The 26,532-nt window shown below is 34.4% G+C and overlaps 1 protein-coding gene across 4 annotated transcripts; it reads left to right on the top strand.

Moving 5' to 3' along the window:
• On the top strand, nucleotides 1-26,197 carry LOC118269481 (RING finger protein nhl-1). Of its 4 annotated transcripts, none has more exons than XM_050703957.1 (11): nucleotides 2-166; nucleotides 10,701-10,859; nucleotides 11,162-12,601; nucleotides 12,816-13,023; nucleotides 13,111-14,043; nucleotides 14,155-14,327; nucleotides 15,368-15,508; nucleotides 20,858-20,998; nucleotides 21,359-21,576; nucleotides 23,371-23,585; nucleotides 23,832-26,197. In XM_050703957.1, the coding sequence occupies exons 2-10, from the start codon at nucleotides 10,725-10,727 to the stop codon at nucleotides 23,582-23,584; spliced, it is 3,603 nt and encodes a 1,200-aa protein (XP_050559914.1). In that variant the 5' UTR covers nucleotides 2-166; nucleotides 10,701-10,724; the 3' UTR covers nucleotide 23,585; nucleotides 23,832-26,197. The 4 variants fall into 4 exon arrangements, with proteins under 4 accessions (XP_035440504.1, XP_050559914.1, XP_050559907.1 ...); XM_050703950.1 differs by having other exon boundaries at nucleotides 69-255; XM_035584611.2 differs by having other exon boundaries at nucleotides 1-166; nucleotides 12,816-14,043.
• Nucleotides 26,198-26,532: the final 335 nt, after the last annotated feature.

Here is a 26,532-nt window from a genome sequence, read left to right on the forward strand (position 1 = left end):
CATCGACGCACGCGCACCGAACGTCCCAAAATAAAGTCAGGCGCACGAGGTATCGAGTTCCCCTCAGTTTCAACTAGCCCGTGCTAGCAAGCACACCCCAAGCCTGTGATAAACACTCTAGTCGTACAAACCCTTCATAGTGCCTCAAGCTGCTACAAAATGACAAGTAAAGTGCTCTAAATTCACTGTTTTGCCCCAATAACCCCTTGTGTGATTGGATTACCCCAGTGTTTTTTATGTGCCTATAATTCTGCTGTAAGTATCTGCTTCGATTTTTTTTTTCATATAAACACATGCTTTACTTCTACACTCACATTTTTATTAAAGGTTAATTCGAAGAACTGACCTGATCTCTCGGTTAAATTTAGTACGACGTTAAGACGTGGGCTGGTTAAAATACGCGAGTTTCAGACGTCTAACATTTTAACATGAGTTTTGTTTTAAGCGAAGTTTGTTAATGCACTTTACGTGAGCCCAAAATGGTTGTGGTTGTACCTTTTATTGCGTTTCCCTTTTCTCACCTGTACATGTAACCCTTGGCAGAATTATTTCCTGCATGACGTCACGAGCTGAGACGTATTTGAGCATGCGTACAGAGTGCGTCGTGAAAAGCATTGTTTAACAAACCCACACTATCTTTGGACTGTTTAAGATTGTCTCTCTATTTTTAGAACCGTTTGCTTTATGGGATAATCTGTTGATTTAAGTTCGCTTGCAAGATTTTGAGTTCATTAATTATTTTCTGATTTATCACTCTTGTAACTGTAATAGGACGTAAGCTTTCCAGTTTTGGCAAGGAATTATTGTGTTAGTTAACGTTAGGACTTGGTTTTAAAACATCAATGTTTCTAAATAAGATACTGGCGATTGAAGTAAGTTAGGCATACTCAATACTCAATTCTTTATTGCTTTCCACATGAAAGGCTTAGGTGGTAAACTTAACTATGACACAATGTGGATCCTGTCGGGCACAACAGGATCATACTTTTACTTGTCATTTAAAAAAGTAAATATATCAAATGACAACAGCAAAGATACACATTTCTTCCACACATGACTCAAAACAGGATGACATTTATAAATCCTGTAACTGTACGTCACAACATCCCTAATAATAAAATGAAGCTAACCTTGCTTACTATTTCACAAGATAAACAAAAACACATCGGTTAGGATAAACATTTGTTTAAACAATGACGTGGAGTTTTTATTGTGTGAAGATAAATAGAATCCCATCAAAAACATCCTGCTATATTCCAAAACGAACGCAAATGTACTAGGATGATTCGAAGAGCTTTCTACCGCATTTGATAATGATACTAAATCTAAGTAGCTATTGAGTTCTATTTTGATTGACATAACCTGCAAATTCATTACAAAAAAAATTAAACCCGTAGGTTAAACATTTTAACGTTTTTAAGTACATCGTATTTAAATAGACAAACAGATGTAGACAAGGACATTGTTTTATATTAGACAGAAGAAATGTTTTGATTTGTGCCGGAATTAATGAGAGTTTATGATGGCTTTCAAGGATATAAAACGAATCTCTAGACTGAAAACATCCAATTTAACATACTAAAAATTACAACTACATTGTTCCTTTACAATAATAAACTCTTTCTAAGACATTTTCGTATGTTAACTTTATTTAAACTTAACATTTCCATAAAGAAGCCAGTTAAGTAACTAATCTGAGAAACTCTAAATATTGACATTGAATTAAATTAGTAAAATACGTCGTTAAACTATTTGCTTTCTATAAAAATGAATTACGTAGTTAAATAACGATTAAATTTTACCTAATGTACATACAGTAATTTTATAAACAAACAATCAAATAATCACGCTTCCAGCTTAAGCAAATGTCTTCCGTAAAGGACTGATCAACAGACTGACATTTTTAATATTAATTTAATGTTTAAAAGTGCCATCCTGAATTAATTGGTTTTGAGTAAAAAAAAATTAAAAAGACCGAGAAGGCACTTTTGAACGTCAAAACTGACTCTGTCTTTGACTTTCCCTCACGTAAACAATTTTATTTTTATAATTAAACGGAAAATAGCAACAGTAAGAATAGCATAGAAAGTATTTAAAACCTCATTTCAACTCTCACTTACTTAAAATATTAAGTATTTATTTATTTCAAACCAATTAACGAAATCTCCAAACCAAATCAAACTTTAAATTAAATTAATAACGTTGAATTTTCTTAATCTGGATAAGAGAGAAGATATTAAAGTAGTTACCGAAATTCATCTCTCTGTTTTGAAACTCACAAAACATTTATTAATTTAAAAGATTGACTCAAACTTTATAATAATGTAAAGCGGACTAAGTATTATTATTTGTACTTGTGTTACTTAGAAACGAACTAAAACTTATGATGATTTCAATTATAATTCTATTGTTTTACTTTCATTTTTTAAGTCAGGATATGTCTAAATCCTTTTCCTATGACATTACTGTGCTGACCACATCAACAAGTAAAATGTTGTTCAGTTTCATACGGCTAAACATAAATTCCCAATGGAAAACCCCCTTTTTTTAATCATTAATACCTATTGGCAACAAATAAATTGAAAATTTATCTTGAATTGTTTACGTGTCAACATTTTGAATTAATTTGTGTACAAGAAAAAATAATGTTTACCTACTTACAAAGTTTACTTTTTTCAATTTCATTGTTTATTTTAGAAAATCAATTGTCAATTTTGTTTTGAACACAAATCAGCGAACTACATAAACAATCATAGAAGATTCTAACTCTAGACTACAAAGTAAGATCAATAATGGAAACAAAGATCGGTGAAATCATTTCATTTTACCATGACAAAACTTTATTTTTCAAAAAGAAACGAATAACAAACCGTTTGTTCATTCTCAGACCTTAGTAAATGATCAAAGTCAATGCAATAAGGTAGATGACTAATTTTTAAATATTCCGTCTTTATTACAATAAAATATTAGACAAGATATCAGGTTATCTTCTTATCGGACAACGAATTATACTTTCGAAATATATTGCTTTGAAAAAACATGGTCACGTTTCTAAGCCGTTTTTTCCGAATATGGGCTGCCGTGCACACACATATTTTTCATTACCTGATCTGACGTATTCCAAAATTGATATTTAATTTTATACTGTCATCATTATTACAGACAATTCATACATTTATACAACCATAAAATAACATAAAAAGATAACTCATATCACATTCTAATATACCAGTAACATTGCCTCCACAAAAAGCTATGTTAATCAGACCCTACACTGAGGCTAAACGTGTCTCCCTAAAAGCTTTGCAGGCACCATATTTCAAAATGTCACAATAATATAAAAAGATTTCATCATTTACCTTCCACGGAACAGTCAGCCCGCATTATTCTGATGTGCTGTCATCTCTATATGATAGATTTCTGCTAAAATATCATCCTTTTAACATACAAAATCACAATTATATTAAAGAATAAAAAAAATAAGAAGAGATTATTTTCACCTTTACAAGAAATTTCAAAAAAAAAAAAGTCATTTAATTATCTTATCGGCTTACGTAACTGTTTGATAAGGAAGCTCACTAGTTTCAAAAGCCAGCTAGAGGCTCAATAGGAGTCAACTAATATTGCAGCACTTTTGACGAATTACGTAAAATACGTCGTGATAAACCTAAACGCTTTCTATTAAAATGAAATCTTTAACGAGTTGCGAAATAACGACCTAGCAATTTTACCTAATCGGCTCACAGTATCTTTATAGGAACACGTCAAAGAAGTCATGATTATCCCAGCTTAAGCAAACAGCTTCCAAGTAAAGGATGATCAACAGACTGACTTATTTAGATTTAGGTTAACATTTCAATAGTGGACTATCCTGGCTGAACATGTTTTGAATAAAAAAAATATTAACTGGGACGGCCCTTTGGACGTCAAAACTGACTTTGACTTCCTTGACGTAAACAATTTTATTTTTATAATTAAACGGAAAATAGCAACTCAGAAAGAATAGCATAGAAAATATTTAAAACCTCATATTTCAACTCTCTCTTACTTAAAATTTTATGAGCTATATTTATTTATTTGAAACCAATTAACGAAATCTAAACCAAATCAAACTTTAAATTAAATTAATAACGTTGAATTTTCTTAATCTGGATAAGAGAGAAGATATTAAAGTAGTTACCGAAATTAATTACTCTCTGTTTTGAAACTCACAAAATATTAGAATATTAATTTAAAAGATTGACTCAAACTTTATAATAATGTAAAGCGGACTAAGTATTATTATTTGTACTTGTGTTACTTAGAAACGAACTAAAACTTCGATGTCTGTATAAGACTTTTAAAATAGAGGCCGCCTTCAATTTTCTTTACCTGCATGTTTTTTAAATCAGGTAATGTACCTAAAACTTTTTGCTATGACATAAAAATACTATGTTGAAAACCACATTAAAATCGGTTAACCTAAACGCGAGGTAATTGCGCAGAAACAAACCATGTATATACATAAATATAATGTACATACAGGTCAAACTGAGAACCTCTTTTTTTAAGTCGATTAATAAAAACTATTGGCAACAAATAAATTGAAAAATTATCTGGAATTGTTTACGTGTCAACATTTTGAATTAATTTGTGTACTCCTACAAGAAAAAAAATGTTTACCTACTTACAAAGTTTACTTTTTCCAATTTCATTGTTTATTTTAGAAAATCAATTGTCAAATTTGTTTTGAACACAAATCAGCGAACTATATAAACAATCATAGAAGATTCTAACTTCAGACTACCAAAGAAAGATCAATCATAAATCAAAGAAAACAGTCATTATTACTGTCAAAACTTTAATTAAAAAAAAAACGAATATAAAACAATCCTCAGACCTTCAGTCATTGCTATAAGACAGATGACTAATTTTTATTTTAATATCCGTCTGTAAATTACGACTCGAAGGTATATGATTTGAATTATCGCGTGACGTCACTTCTAGGTACGTTTTATAGATAGGTAGAAATTACGTATTTGCTCCCACTTCTAAACTTTGATTCGTTTTATAATAAGTATTGTTTTCTTATATGAAATATTAATATGGGTCGAAATATTTTCAACCTGTCTGAAAGAATATATTTATTTAATTTTCATACCCCGTCATCATCCATATTACAACCAAACCATACAACATTATACAACCATAAAATAACATAAAAAGATAACTCATATCACATTCTAATATACCAGTAACATTGCCTCCACAAAAAGCTATGTTAATCAGACCCTACACTGAGGCTAAACGTGTCTCCCTAAAAGCTTTGCAGGCACCATATTTCAAAATGTCACAATAATATAAAAAGATTTCATCATTTACCTTCCACGGAACAGTCAGCCCGCATTATTCTGATGTGCTGTCATCTCTATATGATAGATTTCTGCTAAAATATCATCCTTTCTTTATACAATATCACAATTATATTAAAGAAACAAAGAAAGAAAATCAGTTTATTTGCACCTTTACAATATATTGCGGGCAAAAAAGAAAGTAATTTAATTATATTATCGGCTTACTCACGTTATTGTTTGACTTAGGAACTCGACTAGTTTCAAGCTATGCTAGAGGCTCATATAGGAGTCAACTAAGGGACAGCACTTTTGACGACATTCGCGAAAGACTTTCTCTGATAAACCTGAACCTTTTTAACTCAAATCTTTAACCCACCAACGACCCGTAGCTGCGGACTAACTAGCAGAATTTCCAGAGCTCCGGCTCAAAGATCAGAAGTAGTAACGCCTCGCCCAAGGCGGGAGAAGTCATAGAATGATTATCCCTCCTTAAAAAAAAAAACTGCCAAGAAAGATTATGGCAAACCACTCTTATGTAGATGAGGTTCACATTCCAGCAGTGGACTACTCTTGATCATATTTTAATTTAATATTAATGGAGCAGTGTATTGAAACTGGGTTTAATTTCGAGAAAATGTCAAGGAGTACGATGTCTTAAATGTGCCGCTTAAACGTTCGATTTTTTTCTAGATTTTAGGTCACATCAATCAACATTTTTTCATGAGCTATAAAATTTGCTTTGTTTGTGTTTGTAACACAGTTTTCTAGGAAAATTAAATAAATTGAGAACTAATTCTTGATTTTCGTTACTTTCTGATCGACGTTAGTGAAGCTAGAATTTAATGAATTAATTACTGCTCTGATTTATAATGTCAACCTATTAGAATCACAAATTTCCAAAACATACTGATTAGATTATGCTTGGAATTGAAAATGATGAACAATTATTGACTTTTTAGTTGTTTGTAACAATAAATTATATCTATTGTGTTAATTTTATAATCGGGAAAGAAAATTATCCTTTTTAAAAAAAATAACATTACCCCACGCTAGGAATTTCTCCTGTATCGTGGGTACGTTCACAAACACATGACACCCAGACCCGAAACAACAATTTGTGAATTACACAAAGAGTTACTCCGTGCGAGAATCGGACCCGCTACACGTTGCACGGCAGCCGGTTGCCCAGACTGTGTTTAATGTGTTAGTTAAACCCATTTGCAGACAACTGTTTGTAGGTTATACAAATATTTTTGTATCGAGTGTATTGACCATGGAATTCAATAGAGAAGAGAAGTGAATATCTGTAAGTATTGTAAACGGAAAAAAGTGATAATAACAAAGCAAGATTTTATTTGTACGCTTACGAATTACTTTTTTTAAATATTTATCCCTTTTAAGTACATTTTTATCAACGGTAGATTACAGGAAATGCCTTAAACATCAAATCCCCCTTTGTAAAACACATTATACATAAAACATAAATTAAATAAATCGTGAATTAATTAACCCGGAACCATAAAACAACGCTTTCATACAAAATTCAAAGAAAACGTGTTACAAACGCACAAAAGCTTTTGTGTGTAAGCCAAATACGTAGAAAAGTGATTCAAAGTGTTCAATGAGAAGCAAAAAAAATAAAATAAACCGTCTGCCAAAACGACTAAAAATAATAATGACGTTTCCATTACACGCTCACAAGGAAAGCGGCGGAATATGTTCATAACATCCCACGCAATGTAAATTAATATATTAACGCTGGAAGCCAAACATCGAGCTTCGGGTCTTATAATGATGTGAATGTTTTGTTTATCTAGAGAATATTAATAGGTAGAGCGCGCGAAAAATATGCGGAATTCGAAAGAGTTGTATTTATAAAGCGTGCGTGGTTAATATACTTATACTAGAGTTTTCTAGCTATGAGAAGTCATAACAGAACACAGAAGTGGCAAAATAAACTTAGTTAAAAGGTAAATATGGTCTATTTTAACAAAAACTTGCCTCACGTGTCCAAAAAATGTTCATCTTGTATGTATAAAAATCTGTGAAATAATATCCACTTGATAATTTGGTAGTCAATCTAACCAAATATGGCAATTTTGGCTACTCCGTAGAAAACATCTTCCAAAATATCAAGCCAATTACTTTGACTTTGCTGACCAATCAAAATCGGACATGTAAGATATTTCTCCAGCTAATCAATCAAATAAATCTGACATTACTCGAAAACAAGAAAATAATTCTGATAACAATCTACCTTTGTTTTTACAAAGTAACAATATCATATTATTGTGTAGCTAGATAAAGTCAATATGAGAGACTGGCAATAAAACTAGGTAGAAATGAAATCTCTTTAGATTTCAAAGTATTGCAGAAGCTGAATTTCCATTGAAACCAAACATTAGTTAGAAAAACAGCAATTTTATCATTGGATGACCTCTTAATTATAGAACATGAAGATAGATTAAATCTAAAACATTTTGGTCCATGATGTAGTCTCGTACGTCAGAACAAATCCTATTTGTTTTGTGACGTAGCACATGACGCGATTCTTTCTAAATTTATTCATTCCGTCACAGACAAAACTGAACGAACTCTAGGTAAAGATAGGAATGATGGTGAATTTGTTACGTTTGGGAAAATTTATAAAAATATTTAGCTATAAGTTGATTCATAACGATACCACTGAAACGGTTGTTGATACCTAGAATAATAGTGCTCAAAATAAGAGTTCATGTATTAGAACACATACTGCTTCTTTTTGAAAAGACAAATTCAGAAAAAAACTAAAACATATAAAAAACGTAGCATTGAAACCAAATAGTCATGCAACAAGAATTTCTCCACAAAAACAACTAAGGCTCGTGATGAAGTAAAAACTAAAAAAGAGGATATGTCACCATTCATAAATAACCCAGTTACCTATTGAGTAACGACGCCTAATGAGTCAGGAGAGCTAGGCAGAGCCAACTCTGCTATCGACACACCCGAACTAATTACCAGACACTTCAACACAGATTCTAAAGAAACTAGATTTTTAGGAATATATCTGTGTCATTCTATTACCTAACTTTTAGCGTCATTTCATCAGTAAGGATAGGAAAAATTCGATGCTTCTATAGATTTTACCACATTTATTACCTATTAAAAATAGTGATCAAACTTTCCTTTTCTGTAGATTTTGTCATATGCTCAATTAGTTATCGCAGAAATATCATACTTAGTAAGTGTTATTACAAAAAGACACATTTGTAGAAAGAAGAAATAGACTGTTTTAAAATTCTATAAATTCTAAACTATTAGAATTTCTGTAACTAAAATATTGGTAATGGAATTTCTTCTCTATTCCTTCTGTCTTAAAGTTCTAAACACTGTGACACCTAAACCAGCGGGAACTGAAATAAGTTTTGACTCCACAAATTCTCACGTGAATAACACTTTATGATTTGTGTCACAAGACTCAAAATGACTACGTAAATGTATATTTCTCGACGTTTGTACGAAACCACAAGAATGATTTGACAAATATTTCCATTCATCCCAATCTACACTTTACGCTACCCACTATAAGATTCAAAATCATTATTTTCACTGGTATCTCCTGATATAACAGCTGAAATGTCAGGATGTACATGTTCTTTGAAATACCTGTTTTATGCATCTCACCTTATGGTTGAAAATCATTTGGCGAAGTCGAGACTAAACGTCCAGTCAAGCAGGCGTGTAAAATACCAAACGTTTCTATTTATAAACCGTCCGGATCTGAGAGGATGTCTTGTGCGAACACCAAATTTAACTTCTGAGCTTCAACCATAGCTATAACTATGCGTCTGTTGCTATAAAATTCTATATTAGTGAAGGTCGTTTAACTGTGTAAGGTTATCCCGTAGGATAAATCCGTTGGCAAAACTTTGTGAATAGTTTAGCCAATACCTTTATTTCCATCGCTTCCTCATGAATATAATCTTCCTTATAGCCCTTTAAATATTCGGAGCGCTCAGTGTCATAAGTCTCGTCGTCTGAATTTTAAATGAAAATTTCACCTTCCAAAGAAATACGATTGATCAATATTGGATCTTTGTCTTCGTCGCCAAATCGCATATTAATGCAAATCTAATCGAAATCTTTCCTTCTTGAGATTTCAGTTTGAGATTATGATCTCAATATTATGAACTGAGAGTACCGACGGGAAACGAGTGGTATTTTGAGTGGATTTATCGATTTCCTCTGATATTATTTAAAAATAGATTTTACATCATTTTGTGTGGGTATCAAGAGGCAACATCGAGAACGAACTACGTTCCATGTATTTAGGTACAAAATACGTCAGAAACACAAACAAAAATTATAAATTCGTCACGTTTTAACTCATTCTTACACCGAACTGTTTCATAATCGGATGAAATTTAAATATGGCACTAATATTCATTAGGACACCTCAAATATCAAAGATGAAAGACTATCCTTCATCAACATTGCCACGCATCCACGCAAGCTTAGTTAAACATCCGACTTCACTGTTTGATGTACTCTTATCTTATACTTCTAACTATCCCACTTTCGTAGATTTTAAAATTAGATTACTCCAAATATAATTAGCTAAATAAAGCCAATCTCGTGAATCTAGCGATTAAAAGAACGGTTTGTAAACGGTAGATTGGATGTAGGGTCTAATGGGGTTTTATATTTTAATATTGTTGGCACACAGTTTATTATAAAACTAATCTGTGTGATAAACATTAAGTAATACAATTTACTAATAACATGATACATATTATATACTTTTCAAGTAGCAAGAAGTTCTTCTTAAAACACTTTAAAACAAAGTTTTGCATACTAGTCGACCTCAGTGTCAACTAAATTATCTACAACATATTATCTTGTATTGATCTCATAAAGCTACCAAACTAAGAGGTGTCAATAGATAAAACATCAGTAGTTCACTTACTGCCATCGTTTTCAAAAGCATTACGCACCTTCCAGATACATTAGACGCCATTATGAACGTGTAGGTTTTCTCACGATGTTTTCCCTTATTCTTGGAAGCCATTGATAAATGATATAGGTATAGATATTTCAAAAACACATTAGCAGACGTTTAGGTTTTCAATATCTCGATATCGAATTTCTATCCTGTTGGTATCGAGTATGTTTTATGATATATTCTTTGTACTATTTATAGGATCAGTGTTGAAGAGAGCAATGTAACTAATTACTTGTATGTCAGTTGATCATAAGACATCGATTAATTAATAACTTTTTCCCTTATCTAAAATGAATTTGTAACTTATCCCTACGCTATTAAGTTTCAAAATCCCATAACTTTTAAATGAACAATATAATTTACTATTTCCATTTCTTCTACAGGTACGTAAACAGCACTAAGCAACTATGGAGCAGTTCGAGTCACTATTGACGTGCTGCGTCTGCCTCGACCGGTACAGGAATCCCAAGCTGTTGCCATGCCAGCACAGCTTTTGTATGGAGCCGTGTATGGACGGCCTTGTCGACTACGTCAGGCGACAGGTATGTACAATATTAAAATAGTAAGACTACAATAAGTTATATATTAACTAGTGTTGTAGTTAGTCTAATTATACATATTGCTTACAAATCTTCCAAATGCAACTTCAGAGCCAACTGGTATGAAGGTAAAAGTAAAAGTAAAAGTAAACTGGTGTGATAGCGGTCAAACGTCGACCCATTAAATGTAAAAAAAAAAAAAAAAAAAAATGTTGTATTTTTACATGAAATGATGCATGGTTTTTCAAAGGTTTGAATGATTCATTATTTTGTTGGCAAACATCTCAATTTACGTTTTTTTACAGGTGAAATGTCCAGAATGCCGTGCCGAGCACAGAATCCCATACCAAGGTGTTCAGGGATTCCCTACAAATGTCACTCTCCAGAGGTTTTTGGAACTTCACGCAAACATCGCTGGAGAGCTTCCAGACCCAACGGCTGGGCAAGTAATGGAAAGATGCAATGTATGCTCAGAAAAGGCGTACTGTGCACCATGTGCCCATTGCGACAAAAAAGTCTGCGAAGACTGTAAGTCAGCACACATGGAAGTTTTACGTAGAGAAATTGCTAGAATCAACAATCAAATACGCCGTGGTCTCAACAGGCTACAAGACATCCTTGGAGTAGTTGAACGTAACACAATAAACCTTCAGACCAACTGTGGAGCAGTGGCTGGAGAAGTCGACGAAATTCATAAAAGACTAGCCAAGGCGCTAAAAGATAGAACCGATTTCTTAAGAAACGAAGTTGATCGCTACCTTGCTACTGAACTTAGAAACCTCACTAATTTGAAAGATAACTTAGAGTTAGAATTAAGTAATATACAAAGTAATTGTGATCTCGCCGATAAATATATGAACGACGACGTAGAATGGGAAGATACGGAGTTAGTAGATACTAAAGAAATTTTCTTAAAAACGGTCGAGTTCCTCAGAAACTTCGATTACGAAGCGGGTGATTACAACCGTAGAGTACGGTTTATTATGACCCACGACCCGAACCAGTTGGTCATGCATGTTGCAAGCTACGGTGAACTAAATATCACTCAACCTAATGCATATTCCTCAAGTATGCAACAGAACCAAGGTTTGACAAGATCAAAGAGTGACCATCGCTTAGCTTCACAGTTCCGCCAACAAGAAGAAGCAAAGGGCTGGCAAGAGAATGATGAGCCCATATTAGGCGGTCGCAAATTCGGTGAACGCCGTCCTCCTCCACCTGAGAAGCATACAAGGGACTATGGCGCTACTGATGATTACAGCGGGTATGAGTCAGAACATAGGCCAGCGAGATCTAGGTTCCGTTCTCGCTTTGTCAAGAGTCATCTAGACAATGACTCTGACTCAGAACAAACTTCTCGTGCAACTAAATCCGAGCAGAAAGAAAAAGAAAAGGAGAAAGTAGTTGACACTGAAGACGCTACTCGAGGACCACTTAGTGGTATATTCCGATTAAGCGACTGTCCGCGTGTAATGCAGAGGATATTAGACGTCGACAGTGGAAAGAAGAAAGAAAAAAAAGAACCTCCTCCACCTCCTCCTAAGCCTGTCCAGCCCGCACCTCAGCCGCGTCAGCGTCCACCACCAGCGCAAAGGCAACAAAGTGAAGACGATGAAATATCACGTCTCAAAAGACAAAACAAAGGCGCCGCTGCTTCTTCACAAGAACCTGAACGTGCACCAGCTCGACCAGCAGAAGAAGAACGTACCCCAGTTAATCGTAAACCACCTACACCAGCGCGGGAGGTGAGTTGGGAGGAAGATGTAGAGTGAAACCTAAGTCAAGAGTACAAAATAGATTTTAAGAAATCATCGATACTAACAAGAAAAAAAAATGCAACTAACGGCATTCCATAAAATACACTCCGTACACAGCTAACTCATTTATGTATACACACACAAATACTACAATAAAAACCTACCGTTTCGTGTCAATATCGATTTACATGTAATTTCTCAGGCGTCCAGTGACGGTGAATCCGATGAATCAGTTGGATCTCTGCAGCGAAACCAGCGTAAAAATGCGCCTGCACCACAAAAGCCGGTCACAACTACAAGGAGACCCTCAGCTACTGAAACGCCAGCTCCTCACCGCCCCGCCGCTCGTGCTCCGAGCACGGAATCTAGCGCCTCTACTGAAAGTTCCGGCTCGGCGGTGAAACATACAGGTGCCATTTTAAGCATCGCAGAATTAAAAGCAAAATATAGCCCTAGCGCGCCTGCAACAACTCCTGGATCTCGTTTCTCTTCCGCAGGCAACGAGAGAACAGCACCAGCGGCAACTAACGGCACAGCTGGTGGCGCGCAACGGGTTCAGAGTCGCTTTATCGGCTCTCAGCGACCCACACCTGCCCCGGCACCCGCCGAGCCGGTTCACGAGGACTCCGACACGAGCTCCGAAGAAGAAACCGACTCGTCGGAGGAGAGTGACGAGGAGCCTGTCACGCAAAGGAAGCCCGAGAGCCAGGCGATGGCTCGAAGTGACATCGGTCCATTACTCGCGCGTAGTAACAATGCCCGTAACGATGCCGTTGAAAATAAAGCAAAAGAGTCTCCCTCACAATCGCGATACCGCACGAGACAGTCATCACAGACAGAAGAAGAGCCTGCAACTAGGTACAGTGCTGGTTCTTCGTTAAGTAACAGATATGGTAGCAAACCAAGAGAAGAAGAACCGCCATCATCTTTGGATGATGAGACGAAATATCCCACGGCTAGATCCAGATACCTCGCCCTGAAAGAGCGCCGCAACCGTCTCGCAAGAAGTAAAAGCAGCCACACCGGTTTCGGTGCAGGAGACGACGACGATCAGGACGATCCGGTGTCGCCCACAACAGCATCGCCTTCTGCGTACCTTGCGGCTCGATACGGCTCCGGCACTGGTGGTTCGGAGTTGTCTCGTAGCCGATCCTCGCACGCACTGAAGTCACGAGAGAGCTCGCCTGAACGGCCGGCCCCCGGTGAAAAAGACGGAGCGGCCCTCAGTTCTTGGGCGAGATATTTGAAGAACAAGTACGGATCGCGGGGCAAGGATCGCGATCCTTCGAGTACATCGTCGAGCACATCCCGTCGCCTGTCTCTCGGGCTACCTTTACGCTCGGCAAACGAGCTTGCCAGTTCTGATGACGATTCAAAAAACGCGGCAGGCTCCCCCATCTCCCCTACGGCGGCTACAGCAGCGGTAGCAGGTTAGATAGAAAACCACTGGCGTGTACATAGATTGAGTGCTTAGGTTTGGTTTTCCAGATGGTTTTATGTTTGGTTTTATCTAGTAAACTAATCGATTTTTCTGATGTCAGGTTTCGCAGCAGCCGGTTCCTCCCCTAGGAGCCAGTACATGCAGAAACGCCGTTTACAATTCAGCGTGGGGAGTCGGGGGAGCGAACCCGGATGCTTTACATGGCCTCGTGGTATCGCTGTAGGTCCCGACAATACTATGGTCGTGGCTGATTCATCCAACCATAGAGTGCAGGTGAGATTATTTAAACACCAATTGATAAAATTCAGTAACATATTTCATTACAATCATGTTCTAACAAATAAATACCTTAGAATTCTAAACAGATTCGCTACGCTACTGAAATACTCGTTAAAAACTGTAAACTCCACTGAATCTAAAATTCATTTCTACGAAAAAGTGGATATAAATATGCAAATCTTATGTATTTACTATTTATGTAAGCTTTAAATATTGGAATCCTATTCCATGCAGGTTTCCAGCTCAGAAAGTCTGCATTTTCATTTGAAAACGTTGCAATAAAGAAAGCATCATACGTTTTCTTTCAAAATTATACTCGATGACCGTAGCTCCAAAAATATAAATTAATGATGAAGTGATGCTGAACGCATTCTCCATTTTGGCACAAGGTCAAAGCAAAAATTTCGAACTATTCCAATTTTAATGGGGACGTAAACACAGCTCGCTTAATTGGAAATCTATTTCTGGTCACACAAGTACTTGGGGACTTATAAATAAATGATATATGTAAGGACGAAGTTTCGACAAAAGCGAGATGCTTGAGTGCATAAATCTCGTCTGAACTAAAATATACAGTAAAATATTTCAAACAGAATCAGAAATATGCAACAGAAAGTACTTTCGATCAATGCTTATGCATCTTGATTCGATACAACTCTGAGTTCATATCGATAAAAGTAAAAATGAGTGCTCATTTTCATTTCTGTTTTCAAAGAAGTCTCATATTTCAAAGTATCACGATGATGACTGATTTATTATATGGTCAATTTCAGTTGGAAATTTTTAAAATGTTAAATGTTTGATACGTATTATAGTATGTGTTGTAATACACTCATGAGTTTTAAACTCTTACGAGTATACAATATAATAATTTACTCTCAATATTACAACACATACATTTAAAAATATGCACATATAACAATACATGAAACATTTTTTGTTACAAATGAGTAACAACGTTTTCTAAAAACAGAAATGAATGTTCTAACGACCTTTTTCAGCTAAAGTGGTCCTAATGGTGCTTTTGCCCGCAGGTGTTCGATTCCAACGGTATTTTCGTGAAAGAGTTTGGTCAGTACGGCAGCGGCGAAGGAGAATTCGACTGCTTGGCCGGTGTAGCTGTCAATAGGATCGGACAGTACATTATAGCTGATAGATACAATCATCGTATTCAAGTGAGTATTTTTAACAATTACAAAGAACATTTTAATGAACCTTGAACCAATGAAGGTTTTTTTGTATCGTGGGTGCGTACATAATCATATATATTGACGGACATATCACATTCAGACCCAAAACAACTAGGCTATAAACATTTAATACCAGCTTCTGCCAGCGGTTTTACCCACATTCCCGTGGAATAAAAAGTATGCTATCACCCAAGTCAGTTCATACTCTGTCTGTATTTCGAATTTCATTAAAATCCGTTCAGTATCATGCTGAAACGCATGATTGACGGACAAACGTCCAAACAAACAAACTTTCGTAATTATAATATTAGTGTGATAAACAGTTGTTTTTTTTTTATTAGAAGCGAAGATGTAACATGTTGGGCGCCAACTCGTTGCTAAACCACCGTGCTGTCACATAATTAGTTTTCTTGACATTAATTTAATGTATGTTGTACGCATAGTTACAAATAACGCCAGGTCTAGCAATAAATCAGTATTTAAATAAATCTACTTGAAAACAAATAAATAGTTGAACTAACAGCAACTAATAACCGCGACGTACCAATAACGGCTATAAATAACGGTTGCTAAATTGCAACTGTTATAAGTTATCAGTTAAATGCTTGCACTGAAGCCAAACTGTGGTGCAGTGAAATATTTGTGCTGATAAGTTCACCACATCGACACATCACTGAGAAATGGAGAAACATTTTTTACTATGAACATTTTAATATTTGACGGCTAGTAATTACAGACTACCGGTTTTACGCCGATGTTACTCCCCGCGTGTATTATTTTCAATTGTCATGTCCAACCCAATTGCCAAACTTAGCATTGGAAATTATGGCAAATGCTTTTAGGTACAGAACGCCTTAATTCCAACATGATCTATAGAAACAGCCATCATTTTTTTACCGCCTACATTTTTTAATCACGTAACATCCGTAAAACCCATCTTAATTTCAAAATACTATGCTAAAAACTGCATCAAAATTGGTTCGGCCAAACGCGATAATTACGCACAAATATACATACATAGATACAGACCAAACATAACTTCCTATTTTTTGTTGAAGTGATCTACATTTTTAAATACGACTTACTCACAAAACAACATACAAGCCAAATAAAAATAGATCTAAATTACCTTAACCAAGGATACAATATAGAATAAGAGCTATTTTATTGGCAGGATAAAACAAAAAATAACATTTTCGATACAAGCCGTATTCAATACGCAAATATGGAAAACCAATTTTATAAATCATATTACATACAATCTTATCCTGTACTCTACCTTAAAGGTTTATGAATATATATTTTGTATAATATCTCAAATGCACGGATCTCATAGAAAATGTATTAGTATAATATCATATTTTATTTAAATTTAAACAGTTAGTATAAAGGGTTTTGAATAAAGGGTCAAGATTTGGATACATAATTTCGCTGTATTTTGGTGACGAGATAAACATTTTAAAGCCCATTTAGGCGTAACCCAGTTTCTATTAAGAATATTAGATAGTTAATTACTGGTTTGTCACAATCTCCACCCTTTTCTTTTGATGAGGGAAAATTATCAATGACTTTTCGTGCCTTGGGCGAGGCGAGAGGGAGTGTTAGACTCATATTGACTAAAGACCACCCCGTTCCTACAACTGCCTCGAGTCGGAGCCCCGGTAACACGCTAGACAGTCCGTAGCTCCACCCTTGGTGGTTTGGAGATAGCAGTTTAAAATTTATAAAAATTCCAACACTCAACATAGTTGACAAAGCGCCAATTATTTGCATTAAAAATGCAACTCTAAGTAATGCTAATACGATTCATTACAGAAACTATATTTATTTAAAACAAAAGAGAATAGAGATGGACTCGAAGTGGCAACTCGTAAATATGAATAGTATTAACATTTAAAATTCAAAGTGCTTCTGATTATACATTCACAATACAAAGATGTTGAGTCCTGTTAATATTTTCGCATATTTTATCGTAGGTCAAAGTATAAAACTTGAGAAACTAATATTTCAAACGTGAATAATCAATTTAATACCTATTTTAACGTTGTCAAATTTAGAATTTGGTCTTTAAAAGCAATAATAATATTGTGCATGACCGAATTTAAAATGAAGAAGCGACCGCGCGAACAAAATTTGCGCAAATATTTATTTGAAGAATTAAAAATTCCAAATGAATTAACTGCTAAGACCATTCTTAAACATTTCGAGCTCGAAACTTTTGAATTATTATATATAAAATACTAAGGGCGATAAATTAAGTCGACACGGGCTTAAAATATCGTGAAATTTCGAATAACTGTACTTGAACTAAAAAGTATTTTGGCAGACATCTGGATTGCATCCAGAGTACTTTGGAATAAAAAGAAAGCAAGGTCAATACCTTGATTCTTCATAAAAATGAACGCTTCAACAATATTTATTATTATTTATTTCAATATTTGTTTATCGTCTTTTATTTTCGTCACAAAAGTTGTTAACGAAAACATTGAGAAAAAAGTTACTTTTTGTGTTATTGTGAAAGCAAAAGAAAGCTAGAAAAATTATTATATTTTACTAAAGACGTACAAAATCTTAAATTTTATATGAAAGAACTGATATACTGCATAGTAAAAATGTTTCATTACCTTTTACGGATAAAACTATATGAATATCAGTTATACTGGTTAGTGACTTAGCACCTCGCGCAAGTAGATAAACAAAACTAAATTTACTAACGACAAATGTAATTTGAGCGAAAACTACCCTATTTCTTTATCGCCACATTATTCAGCGAACACATACCAAGCTCTTATATCAAAACTAGAACAGATTCGCAAATCTGAAATATCTTTCGTGAATTTTCTTCCACGTTCCCATATTTTCACCGAGAGTAAGATTTTCAATTCCATTCGTCTTTTTGTTCTCGCTATAAACCATTAATGTCAACATATTTTTGCCACACTTGGCTTCAAAAAACTTGGGACCATTTGGCCGTGTTTACCTTAACAAATATAGGCTTATGTGTAGGTATACGTCATCATTTTCATTTTGGAAGATGTATGTTTTATTATTCTTGTAAAATAAATAAAAACGGATTTAGATGTAGACATTCCTTTTATATATCGCGCGTTGCTTGTGTTTTTATTCTTAGCAAAACTCCCTTACTTTTTTGTGTCAGAAAAAGTTCTGAGTTATATGAGCTCCTATTTATCTCAATTGACCGATTACCTTCAACGAATTCTCGGGTTTTATTTCTTTATCGTAACTAATTGTATGGGTACTTAGCTTCAAACAATTTATACGCACCTATAGCCACTTGGGATCCGTCTGTAAAGCTACTGATACAAGCTACGGAGCGATCGAAAGCGAAACATCTCTAACTAGAGTGATCCCATTTCAGCATATTTCCCATGAGACGTGAATTTGTATTCTATTCGTCTATTTGTCCTGACTGTAATTCATTAGTGTCAGTCAGGCTGCTGGCCGTCTCGAAGGACCAAAATAGTGGCTAAGACGTGAGCTTGCGGAAATGACTATTAGATGGAAAAGACAAATTGCACTTTTTTGGTTACCATCAATCCTACTTTATTAGGCTATAAGGATAATTTGACAACATTTTTTGCTGATGTAATTGATAGCAACAATAAAGATGACTTATTGGTAACGTGAAATATGCTTTTGTTTATTCTGTGTCATTGTTTTGGTAGGGAAACTAACATCTCTTATCGAATGTCATAGGTGTCACGGCTTACAACGCTCGTGACTTATATGTTCCGGATGAGGTCTTCTAAAAATAGGATTTAAATATTATACAGATTTTCAGAGATTGCACCACAATTACATTAGTAAACCAATCTTCTTTGTTTTGAACGAATTCTACACAGTAACAACTAAAGAATTCCAGGAACACCGTCACATTTAAAACAACACAAATTTGGCCTCAGTAGGTAATTTAACAAGAATATTAAACAAGGAAACTGTCGCTCGGGTACTTTGACAATCTTTGTCTCGGGAATTGGCGCCATTCCAAACTAGTAACACGTGTCTGTTGCACGTTAAACTACGTAGTTCGACAATGTTTTAGGTGTAAGGAACTTTTTAGTGCAATCTGCATGCCATGGTAGGTCATTGGTTTATATTGGACTATTGCGATTGATAGTGTACTACGATTTTAGGTGATCGTTGATAGATTTGAAGATAATACACGTGGCTTTTGGGTTTTATTGTTTACACCGGTTTGCACGAAGCGTTTTACTTCGAGTTTCTTTGTGCGAAAGTCTGTGTTTCCTACAAAATATAACTTGAGTGTCTTCAAGTAAACCGAGTGAACTGGTTGCTCATAGGTAGGTGTGCTCCATCGTTGGCCACGGTATTACTTACCACCAGGCGAGATGGTGACCAAACGCCATCCTATTTATAAAGTATAAAAAAGTAATATAAATTCACAATATACGAGTAACCTTTCATGATGGTCGAGCGGCCTCAAGTACGACTACAGAGTAAGAGTTTTTTTTTGGAAATACTCTCTATTCGCAAGTAGCAATTGTTTAATATTACTTCAAATATTTCAATTCTATTGCAATTTTTGACAACATTCCTTCATCACAACTATTGATGTAGTCGAAATATTTCCCAACAATACTAGTGATTAATTATGCAATAATTAAATTCCTAATTAATTTGCCCATTAACTAGTAACTGAAGGCAATAAAATATCAACTACGAAAGATTAATTAATGGCAGATTCAAGCGAAGTTTCAATATCACGTACTATGTTTAATTAATAACGACCACCGAATTTTATAATTTACTGTGAATATGTAATGAACGTGTGTAATTGTCATAATGAAGCTAAATTATGAATAGTATTTAACACATTGAACGCCGTGGTGGTCACCGGTGACCGACGTTAGCGGAGGATTTGCCTTAAAATATGTATACTTAATTCGTCGTATTATCAGTCCGTAGCGGTTGCCACGGCCACTGCGGGATAAAGTGCTTTTCCACCAAAGATGTGCTGTGTCACGTTGCTGTGGATGCTTCCACCAATCATATTCATTGGTAAGCATAGCTTAGCAGTAGTGGAAATGGACTCAGCTAACATATGTTTTTTATATGAAGAAGCGTGTTCGATTCCCGCACGAAGCAACTTTTTGAGTGATCCACAAATTGTTCGGGTCGAGATGTCACATGTATGTGAATTTGTATGTTTGTAAACGCACCCACGACACAGGACAAATTCTTAAACAGTTTTCTGTTCTGCTATTTTTGGCTACTACACCAACAACTCAGTCCAAAAATATTACCCTTCCCTAAAGTCGGGTAAAAATTATAATTTATTATTTTTTGTCTCAGGTGTTTGACCCTCAAGGTCGGTTCCTGAGGGCATTCGGTAGCCAGGGCACTGGTGACGGCAAGTTCAACTACCCGTGGGGCATCACCACGGACGCTCTCGGATTTATATACGTCTGTGACAAGGAAAACCATAGAGTACAGGTATGTATAATGTGTTTATTGAATTTTGAGTCATTTTCATTGGTGTTGTTCTATTTTTCGTGTTATAAATACTCTAAGAAATAGTTCTGGAATGACACATACTTAATTCTTTAACTCGTCGTTTTCCTTTATTATTTAAATTTATTAAATAAATAAATTCCCTTGATTATTTTTAATTGTATCACGTCTTACAATACGTTCAAGTCATAACTGACTAAAAACAACCGCCCTCCGGCTTGAAAGGCAGGTAGGGTAAACTCGCTAATTAGTCAGCAGATGCACCCTATGTTAGCTAACCTTAATGCCACAGATAAAATAATAACACAAGAAACAGCAATTTAACTCAATGTCCTTCCTCAGGTATTCCAATCCGATGGTACGTTCGTCGGCAAGTTTGGTTCCTTCGGTTCCAAACTTGGTCAGCTAGAACACCCCCACTACATCGCCGTCTCCAGCACCAACAGGGTCTTGGTCTCAGACTCCAACAACCACAGGATACAGGTCTTCGATGTCAATGGAAGGGTCCTCTCATCATTCGGTGAAGAAGGATCTGAAGATGGACAGTTCAAGTTCCCGAGGTAATTGATTTAAATATACTAAGGCTAGCCACGCACATGTAACTGGTTTGGTGTTCAAATGACCATAGGCGGTGCTCTGCTCATTTGCATCCATAGAAGACGCTAGTCATCCTCATGTACTGATTTTAAAGAAACAATATTGAAATGAGGGGCAAATTACTAATGCAAGAGCAATACAGATACTTTCTTGACAATTTAGGAACATACAAATTGGATATAGTGCAAAGCATTAACTGTCACATTAAAAACCCCATCAATTACAAAGTCCTACACAAAATCCAAAGAAAATGAGGCAATTTACTTAACGAATGACTCCAAAAATTAGCTCATAAACCTAACATCCTTTATCAGCTTTTGAAACTATAGTCCTAACGTGTGTTTCCAACGGTCCTATAAAGTGCGGTCCGTTGGTCTTCTAATTTAGCTTTACGGGCTCTTAAATCCTCAACTTGGACCAAATATTTACGTTAAGAGCGATTCAAAGTCCATAAGTGTTGAGATGTTTGTGCTCGCTACCGGATAGTTTAGAGGCTTCAGTGAGGATATTGCTATCAATAATGGTTTGTAGTTGAAAAGCTACCTTATAACTATGTGTTTCCGTCTTAAATTGCTTAGTCAAAATTGCTTTTAAGTCTGTAGAGAAAGCGAAATGGAATTTGTATGCAGTTTGATGTAAAATTAGAATATTACGAAACTTGTTGTTGGACTACTTTAGAGAAAAAATAAAGCATTTGACCTATTTATTGCAAAAACAACAAGATCGGTTACACACTGAACTAATTTTGAGGCAGAAAAAATTCGGTCAAAGATCTTGACACCAACAGGCAAGGCTGTCGGAAATATATGTGACAACATAGCCGAACCTTGTCTAAGAAAATACTCTTTCTAATCACTGTCCACGATAGAAGACAGTAGCAACCTTCGCTACAATGATGCCAATAATTCTAACCTGAGTCCAGACGCGCCTTGACCGACTTCGCAATAATAAAATATGACCGGACCGGTACATACGTATGTATGTGGTCGACCGATGTTCTACAACTTTTCGTTTCAAGAACAAAATGACTTATATACGAATTATTGCTATTTTTATGTCCACGAACCCAGTTGTAACCTCAGTTTTTATTGGTCGAGAACTTGACTGTGATAACGTTATATTCTAGTAGCGTTCGCCGAAATGTGTGTGACGTTTACAAGCGTTTGAGTTATTGCGTTTTTAGTTTGGTACTTTGTTTCGGAGTTTCTAGTGACCTAAATGCCTAGTCTAGCCTATGATCCGAAATGGTTAACGAGGGTTTGACAAGAATTGAATGCTTTAATTTAGTTTAGTTGTTAAATGATTATGCCTTTATAAAAACGTTATTGGCTTTGTTTGGTATCATGAAGATGCGTTTTTTGATGTTAAAAGGTCCATCTACACACTAAGAAATATTTTGTCGGTACATCTTTTAAAGAAGTTATTATTTTTACCTATGACTTCTATACGGCATTATTCTTTTTTTTTTAAGGGTTATAATAAATTCAAGTAGATATTCAATGAAATTTTATTTAATAAGGAGCATCAATAAATATTTTTAAAACCTTTTTTTGAAGAGTGATAATCCTCCAATTACTTCTTCCGTCTTGGGAGAGGCGAGAGGCAGTGTCTAAAAACCACATGACTCTTACTGTCTAACAACCACCCCGTTCCTACTCCTACTTTTAAAGTCGGAGAACCCGCAGCTCCGGGTCGGATTCCTAATACCTGCATTTATTTATTATCAGTCTTTAAACCATTATTTTATATCTTTCCAGGGGTGTAGCAGTAGATGATCAGGGCTACATCGTGGTTGCTGATTCTGGCAACAACCGTATCCAGATATTCCACCCTGATGGTGCGTTCCTCAGAGCCTTCGGATCTTGGGGATCTGGTGATGGGGAGTTCAAGGGTCTGGAAGGCATTGCCGTGATGTCTGGTGGCAATATCATCGTCTGTGACCGAGAGAACCATAGGGTACAAGTCTTTTAAGGTGAGAGAGATTTTTATTTGATCAATAATTTGTAATAAAATTTTAATAAAATTTATGGAAAGAATTAGTAAATTTTGTGTTGTATTTCAATTTTTTTTGTATTTTTATGTAAGTAAAACGAAAGAGTTTTAGTTTTTTAAAATTAAGATTATCTACTACTGATAAATAGTTTTTCAATATTTATTCAAAATGGTTTTAATTATTTATTCGATATATCCTAACACTGTTTTCTTTCTCTGTTTTCAGATAAACAGCGTTTTCTACTTGATACGATATAATAATAATTTTCTATACTGAAAAAACTTTTTTTATACCAAAACTCATAATTATGTATTTAAAATATGTAAAATCATGTTTTTATTTAAATAAAAATAAACAAGCTTTCTTTTCAACTGTCAGTTTCAATTATTGTTTTAAATTTCAAAACAAAAAAAATATAAACAAATATTTCTTAAAAAACAATTTTTTATAGGCTTCTAAAGAACAAAGAAAATTTGCTTACTCGAAAAATTTAAACGTCAATGCTTTTTATTGGATTGTAAGATTGACGGATAATCTCAAAGGACTGGATTGATTGGGACGTCTCTCTTTTCTATTTGATCAAAATCTTAAATAACTGAGGGTCAGTCGATCAGCGTCGCAATTGTTATCACTTCTAAGATAGATGATCTGTCAATGGATGCCTGATTTCCCTCAGTCCTATCACTTTTATCCAAATTGAAAGATATTGTATTATTAAATAAATATTCATTGGTTTATTGGCGAAAAAATACGTAAAGCATAAAGTGTCTCAAAAAGGATTAATAGAAAAAATATCTTTTGTCAAAGGAAAAAAGTGATTCCAAGCCGCAGCACTTACTCAAAGTAATCGAGTAACACGGTATGGTTATCCTGTTTTATGTTCAATCCAGTCGGATGAGTCTTTGAAGATAAAAGAAACTTTACTGTTTGCCACAAAATTCTTTCTTTCAGTCCATCACACATTCTGTAAAAAAATACACGACAAAAAATAAAATTCAAATCAAAAAATAAAATACAGCATTTAAAAATAAATGTTTTTTAACAAAATACACTTAAGCATTTATGAGAAACTGAGTTTAAATCGCAATGTTTTATTCAAATAGATTTTTAAATAAATATCATATGTTATTCAGATACAAAATAAAAAAAAAATGTAAATATAATGTATTCAATATGAACTGAACGGTAGGTAATAAAATAAACCAAAAAAATGTTGCCATACTCATTAAATGTAGCTTTAGTAGATTTGTTTGCTTATACATTTTACTAGTCGATTTCGAATAAATGTATTGTAATTGTTTTATTTAATTTTATCATAGCTTTTATGTGACTTTGAGTCATAGTAACGAATATATACTATATAAAATATAATTGAAATATATAGAAATATATCTTATTTAATTGCCAAGACACGGGAATTTTGAACAAGTTTTAATATCAGCGATTTAATTTATCGTCTACCTTAAGAGCAGGTTTATATATTAAGAATGTATACTTCGTGTAATGTAATAGGTATGAATTATATCTGAATAGTACCTACGTCTAGTCTTAGCAGTAAATAATCTTCCTACGAAATGTAATGCTTACGAAATAAGGTATCCGAAATAATAAATTTGTGCCAAAAAAAACGAAGTGTCGCATAAGCGAGGGGCGTAGAGATAGCAGGCGCGACATTTTTCAAATCGTAAAAGTACTGTCACGAATAAATTTTGAAAATGTATGAAGCTAAATAATCTTATGAAAGTATTTTTTTTCTACTCATATTAAAACCTTGCCCTTTTCTTTTAAATTGTTATTTTGTGCTTCTTTGACATTTAAATAAAGTCACCTATACGTTTTTTTTTATAAAATTGATACTTAAACATTATTTCACTACTTTCATATCCCATAGCCCAAGCAAATGTTTAACCACATCATTATAATATCACCATGAATCACACAGTCATAATTGTATATTTTTCATACATTTCTACGATTTTCTAGATGAAAAATCGCTCCTGCTTTCAATATATCCTCGCCTTTATTATTCCGTGCCGATATGAGAAAATGAAATGACATTATGTATACAACGACACATACTTTTTACATTTGTTATAAGTTTCTGTCACGAAGAACACTTTATACTTTGGTTTGTTTATTTCTGGTATAAAAATAATATGTGACACAAACTCATTGACTTTGTATATTCAATATTAATGTCACAAAAATATATTTCATTTTAAATGAAAGTAAAAGTGGCAAACATAAAAAGTATCAGTTATTAAATAATGTAAAAACTATTCACAATTTTCTTAATTGAACTTTTCATTTAAATTGAATAATTCAATTAACAAATGAATTTTAAGAATAAATGGCACGTAATAATAAAGTGATCCGATTTATTTATTTTACGTAGAAACAATAAATGTAATTAAATGAAAATGTAATTAACAATTGCACAGCTTTGCTTCTGTTTTATTATTAAAATATAAAATATTTTGTGTACATACATACATACTACATGTACTTGATAGATATAAGAACATAATATTGCCAAAGAGGACATTTTGTATGGTTTTCAAGTTTAAATAAACATGATTTGTTACTGAAAACATTCGTCTTATTTTTTCTACCACAAGTATAGTCAAAGTGAAACTTATTTATTTCAAATAGACCGAGAAGCCACTTTTGAATGTCAATGCAAATATTATACATATTATTAAAAAAATGTCTGTCTGTCGATCAGACAGTACTCTAGTATAGCTATTTGCTCGTTCCAAAACATAGATTAGAGAAGTACAAGTAAGAAACTCCATAGGTATAATTAAAAATTGTGTGAGCTGTATTGTCGATTAAGTGGCCATAAGCGCGTTTGCCAGTGAAGGGGCATCGGGTTCGATTCCCGATCTGTGCAAGGTACCAATGGGATTTTTTTAAAACACAACTT

This window comes from Spodoptera frugiperda, chromosome 2 (genome assembly GCF_023101765.2).
Source record: "Spodoptera frugiperda isolate SF20-4 chromosome 2, AGI-APGP_CSIRO_Sfru_2.0, whole genome shotgun sequence".
NCBI classification, from domain to species: domain Eukaryota; kingdom Metazoa; phylum Arthropoda; class Insecta; order Lepidoptera; family Noctuidae; genus Spodoptera; species Spodoptera frugiperda.

Excerpts from the sequence above, each read along its gene's own strand:
- LOC118269481 (XM_035584611.2), top strand. The coding sequence starts at position 10,725 with ATGGAGCAGTTCGAGTCACTATTGACGTGCTGCGTCTGCCTCGACCGG. Across the intron at positions 14,044-14,154 it reads GGCTACAGCAGCGGTAGCAG|GTTTCGCAGCAGCCGGTTCC; the intron begins GTTAGATAGAAA and ends TTCTGATGTCAG. Across the intron at positions 15,509-20,857 it reads GATACAATCATCGTATTCAA|GTGTTTGACCCTCAAGGTCG; the intron begins GTGAGTATTTTT and ends TTTTTGTCTCAG.